The sequence below is a fragment of the Chaetura pelagica genome, unplaced genomic scaffold (genome assembly GCF_000747805.2).
Source record: "Chaetura pelagica isolate M959 unplaced genomic scaffold, ChaPel_1.0 scaffold137, whole genome shotgun sequence".
NCBI classification, from domain to species: Eukaryota; Metazoa; Chordata; class Aves; order Apodiformes; family Apodidae; genus Chaetura; species Chaetura pelagica.
This window is the reverse complement of record NW_009953947.1, coordinates 743523-749485: the sequence shown is the minus strand read 5'-3', so window position 1 is coordinate 749485 and position 5963 is coordinate 743523. Positions and strand designations below refer to the sequence as shown.

General features: G+C 36.1%; 1 protein-coding gene across 1 annotated transcript in view; it reads right to left on the bottom strand.

Annotated features, from left to right (window-relative positions):
• Positions 1 to 5963, bottom strand: part of SEMA3C (sema domain, immunoglobulin domain (Ig), short basic domain, secreted, (semaphorin) 3C) — a 117620-nt gene that overhangs the window by 25909 nt on the left and 85748 nt on the right. The window contains exons 9-10 of the mRNA XM_010001785.1: positions 5807 to 5876; positions 2916 to 3060 (exon numbers count right to left, since the gene is read on the bottom strand). Of these exons, the coding sequence (XP_010000087.1) occupies positions 2916 to 3060; positions 5807 to 5876 (215 nt within the window). The remainder of the gene's footprint in view (positions 1 to 2915; positions 3061 to 5806; positions 5877 to 5963) is intronic.

Genomic DNA, 5963 nt, shown 5'->3' with positions numbered 1-5963 from the left:
AAATTAAACTTTCCTGTCTCACACAGCTCAGTTAAAATATGACTTTCTCTGATACTTTCTCTCCTTTCATTCTTGACTTGGAGATCATAAGACCTTCGAGATTTCCAGCAAAAATCTCTGTGCTGGGTTCATCCCAATATGACCCTAAAAATTTACATTATATTGCTGTTCTGAGCAAAGTCTTAAAAAACATCTTTTAATCAACTAATCCCATTGCTATCACCCATATAAACCAATGAGAAGCAAAAGACATTACTGCAGAACCCTGTAAGCTCTCCTTTTCCTAGAGGGATTGAATGTGTATCCTTCACACCTCATTGAAGGACTTGGCTACATAATAATTGTGTTCACAGTTGATCACCATGCAGTTAGATTGCAAAGAAAAATAATTCTTAGATTTGCAGCAGATCCCCCAGCATGCTGTAGGTATACACACTATTTCTGTAAACACTGAAAAATGGAAACTATCCTCCAACATCACTGAATTTAATAGCAACTTGCCAATTTTGCAATTTTTTTTTCCCCTTTCTTTTTCCATAAGTAAGTTTTGCTTGTGGAGAAATAAGAAACCATTGGTATTTAGTGAAGGGCAGCCAAACACTGCAGAGTTGATCATGGCCAAATGAATGTATTGCTTTATTTAATCCTACTGAAGCTACACCAAAGCCTTTTCACTGTTTATCAAAGTACCCTGACACAATGAAGGCTCATTTCTCTCCAGAGGTTTAGTATGAATATCTCTTTGGGCAACTGTAAAGTAGGATTTCTAAGTAAAAAAAAATAAAATAAAAGTCATCCCTGCCTAGTACAGCATCCCAGGAGTTGCAAAAAACCTACTTTCCAGAGGAAAGAGCTTCATACTGCATAGCCTGGAAACATGGCTATTCAAAGTTAACCCTTTGAACACAAAATCCAAGCAGCTAAAAAACCCCTAAGTCCTGAATTTTACAGATGCTTTGACATAACTAAGAAACAGAGTTTGTGGCTTGCATTTAAAAGTGGAACTTTTAAATAGTAAAATAAAAGCAAAGCCAAAGAAGTTCCAACTTAGAAAATATGCCCTTAAGATACCACATAATTGTGAAGAAGAACTGTAAAGCCAGTGATCAGAAAACCAGCAATGGTCATCTTAAAAGAATCTATTTTGGCTTTCTTTTTTCTGTGAGCTACAATCTAGGAATTGATCTTCAAATTCAGATCTCATTGGCATATCTGAAAAATGTTGATAATTTCTGTCACCATATTAGATCCAAATCTGGATGTTCTTTTTCCCTTTCCATTGTGCTGCCCAATTTCTTTAGGCCCATCCTCTGAATATCTCTGAATACCTCTTCAGCCTCCATGAGGCAAACCAAGAATAACATGGCAGTAGTTGTGGAAACACATACAAATATAATATTATTAAGCAGTGTGAAACTCTGAAATAGGATTAATGACAAGAGTGTGAAAGTTCCTCTTTAAATGGGCCATTTTTAAATTTATTTTTTTGGTGAAGTTTAAGCTTAAAGCCTCAGTGAGATCATGAGATGAATTAATTGCAAAGCAAGAATAATCTTAGCATTAGACTTTAGTGGAATATCAGGAATTGATGTTCTAATTCTAGAGATCTGGGAACATGAAGTCTTAAATCTTACAGCCAGTTATAATTGCACTAAAATATCATAAAGAACAGTGTGAACAGAGAGAGCTGTTCCATGTATCTGTGCATTGGTGTCCAAGAGAGAAAGATGAAAGAAGATCTGCAGCACAAAGATGAACATGAATGGAACAGTGATATGGATACAGGTTCTTGCATTGACTTGCCAAATAAAAATAAAATTTAATTCCCTATGATCAATGGAAAAGCACAAAAGTGTTCATCTGAAAAAAAGATCTAACTACATAATTGGGAAATTATTTATGATTCTGTGCATACTTACATTATTTTGACATCTAAGAAACTGCAAGACTTCATAGGAATCAACAAAAATCCACACTACCATGCTTCATTTAGCAAATATGAATTTAGATAAATTTTAGAGAAAGTTCATATATTCTTCACTAAAGCTGGATATATTAGACCTCATACTTCTGCTAAATCTATACTAAGAATAATGCAAATAATTAAATAAATAGAGACAAAACTGCATCAGCAGTAATTTTTATACACTGTAAAGGTGAAAATTAAAAAAAATAAAAATTGTTTATAATCTTTAACGGGACATTTTTATAAACTTGGAAACAAAGCTAGCTCTAATGGTTTACAGAATTTATTGGAAGATTCTTACTACCCCTGATACAGTAGTGCTGAAGAAAGTGCTGAAAAATTTTCAAAACATACAAAACACATTCTTAAGAAGGAAGACTAGTATGAACTCATTGGCATGAAAACTCATCTATTTCTAGGTCTCTCCTCTAAGATTCAGTACCCCATAGGGTATTAGAGCTAGTCAAATGACAAGTCCCAGAAGCCTTATTCTCCTGCTATATGTCCCAAGAATCCCAGCAGAGCTGTAAAACTTTAAAGAACTGTGGAAAATTCATAGAGATTGAAGACAGACTTACAGACGTTTGGGTCCAGACTAGAATACGCTCATGATGCAGTCTTTGCAGGGTTATTTATTTGGCTATCTTTTGCTCAAACATACACAAAATATGTAAATGTAAACAATATGACTGCCATCTAATGAAACAATTCTTACTACCTTTTGAGCAGAAAGAGCAAAAGTAATTGACATTTTACATTACTTGATTCTCTAGAAGATTTCCAGATACCACATTATTTGTATGGCAAACTGAGAAGCAAATAAAATTGTTCTGAAGTGTACTAAGTGTTTTAGTCACATACAGTCCATTTTCCTGGAACAAATAGTATTTATTATGTATTAAACACAGACAAGTAATTGGCAAGCCTGCATAAACATCTTTGTACTCACAGTGCCAGGTCGCGGGTACGGAATTCTGCCCTGATATGGAATCAGCTGGTGGTTTGGGCCCTCCTTGTGTGCAAACGGCCCATTGAACACAGTCTGTATGTCAGATAGATGATATACACACACAGCTGAGCCTTTAAATATGGAGCTGGAAGACCGAGGGAAAAAAGTTAATATTGCAACCTACCAAGTTTTGTATAGCTTTTCCATGATTTTGCATGGTCCTGTAATGCAAGATACCTCTAAAAGAATATATTTAATACTATTTGATGCTTCTATAGCATGGATTGAATACATTTGAAATAAATTCATTTCTTTTCCCAATATACATATTTTCTCCTTAAGACCTAGCACCTTTCTGAAGAGTCAACTGAAGAAAGAGAGAAGGTACTGCTGGTGGAGTAAGAAAATTTCCTAATGTTGAATGCAAAAGAAGTGTAATCTGGTCGCAGTTATATCAATGGCAAAAATATTGCTGACTTCAGTGAGACAGGAGTTTTATAAACTTTGTAATGCCAAGCTCAGCACAGGTTTCCAGAATTCCCTACCACTATGTTAACCGCAAGAACTCCATGAGCCTCCTCAAATACACAGCTAAAATATTAATCAAAACATCCAGTACAATTGCAGTTGGTTAGATCACTACAATCATTTGCCAGTTTTTCTAAGCAAAATAGGGACAGGTTGTGGCTGTAAAGGAAATACTCCTATACTGTCCTCAATTCCACCCACAGAACTGATACTAGAAATACTCCTTCAAAAGACCTGAAGTTTGATGCTCCTGAGGGGAGCTGGGTAGGTCATCTATGAGAAGGGCATGTTTTTCCACTGCTCTGGGTTCAGCAACAGTCTCAGAAGTTTCCTCAGCTAGAACAAGCCCTGAATGGCTCCCATTATCCCGTGATGATGGAGGGCACTAGGGGAAGAATTTCCAGATTGATGCTAAGGCTGACTGGAATGAATTAATTCCCCTCACCCTCCCTCCCCTCCACTGCATATAACGTTTGGGATATTTATCCTAAGCACGTGGAAAATCCAGACAGTCTGAAATCTGTCTGATGTTAACTGTAGGATGAAGATAATCCAAATAACCCTCTGTTCTCAATTGAAAAACAAAAACAAAACCAAAAACCCACACTCCTGAAAAAACCTGAAAACAATACACATAGTATCTAAAAAAGGAAAGCACAATCCACATTGCTCTCAGCTATATATGGATTAGCAGAAGGAACCTTTTAGATGGATTTTGTGGAAATTTTAGTAGGTATTAATAAGTTTTGAGAAATGCACTTAATCTTTCCATATGTTCTACGTTAGATTTACAGCAGGTTATGCCACCAAAAATAATTTGCTTCTCTATGGTTTAGATAGAAGTACCCATAGTTATTACTCAGTGGGATGTTTCTCTCTTGCTACTGTTATGAGTTGGAAGACTACAGAGGTGAAGAAAATGGAACTGCTAAGGAGTAAAATCATTATGATTGCTGTATTTAACTAGGTAACATATCCAATAGTCAAACAAAGAGCAAGTAAGCACAGACCATGTGGTTCATGATAAAAGAAACACGAGTGTAAAAAAATCAATAGAGAAAATAACTGGAGAGCCAGGAAAAAGTGAATTTTTGTCCTTGTTGTTAACTTATATGGTCCTGTGATTTAAACCTCATTTCCACTGCAGTAATACCAGGAGAATTATGTAAAAGTATTTCCAGCTCAGGCACGTTGCATCCACAACCTAATCGTAAGTGTGGTTCCACTGCTAAGCATAACCTCAGCATTTTCTCCTTCTGTGCAGTTGAAATCATAAAATGTAGACAGGGCCAGATGTTTACAAGCTATGGGATTTTTTTTTTTCCCAATTAAATATCATAAAATCCTATTTTCCTGGCTGGTTTACATATTTGAGAAAGCCGAACCCTGGATCCACATGAAAAAACACAGCAAAGTACATTGGGAAATAATATTTTTTCATGCAAGGATTTTTTTTACTAGAAATTGCTATTAAAGAAATTACTAGTAATAAGTTATATAATTTTCTAATTTGATCAAATAAATTAAATGAAATTTAAAAATAAGCAAAAGTCTTTGCAGTGATGTAATAATAGCTAAATAATACAGAATAGCATGTCAGAAACCAGGAAGCAGTGATTATTTTTACTCTGTATACCAAAACTATGTGGTGAGGGCAAGAGAAAAGTGAAAACAATAAAGGTAGAGATAGCAGAACTTGTTGGTCTATCTGTTGCTCTATTTTTGCAGACCTTCAGCACAGTAAGACACATATAACACTTTCACTACCTTTGGGAGCTCACTGAATGTTTTCTAAACTGGACAGTGAGTGAATACTGCTGACTGATAACAGTCAGTTAAGGCTGCAAGGAGGTGACCAAATGCCACACAAGCTTGTCTTTTTGTAGCCAACTGAAGCTGACACGGGTTATTTGCCATCTGTGCGATCATCTGTGAGCTGAGAGTCTGGAAATGATTTGTATGAATTCATGTAAGAATTCCTGGTTTGATCCTTCAGGCTGCTGTATGTCCTTCAGGAGGTGTTAAGTACTCTCAGATGCCACATGAGTTCACTGCACTGAACCTCTTTAGCTTTCCTCTGCTGAATGGTAACAAGTGACCCTTCACAGAAACGTTTTCCCAGTGCCAGCTGACAGTATGTCAGGGAGCAGTTTGCTCCAAGCAGCACAGCAGCACAGCTCCAACATGGATACCAACAATAGTGATACTGAGACTGTGTGCAAACAGTGGCTGCAGGAGACATACAAAATTGCACAGAAGAGCCTTAACCACAAACCATCACTTTTAGTTTTCCTATAGGGAACCTGGCAGTTCAGAAAGGCTTGTTGGTTTATTTATTTTTGGTTTCAAATCTCTCAATTTACCTTGATGTTGTAAAAACTCCATACACAAGTGTTGTTCTGGGGTTATCTGTCTCTAAAAGAAACACATCCTCTGTAAGAAAGAAAAGGAAAAAGAAAAAACATTTTTAATATTAATAAAAACTTTATTTTCCAGTGTAATTTATGTCTTCATTCCTGC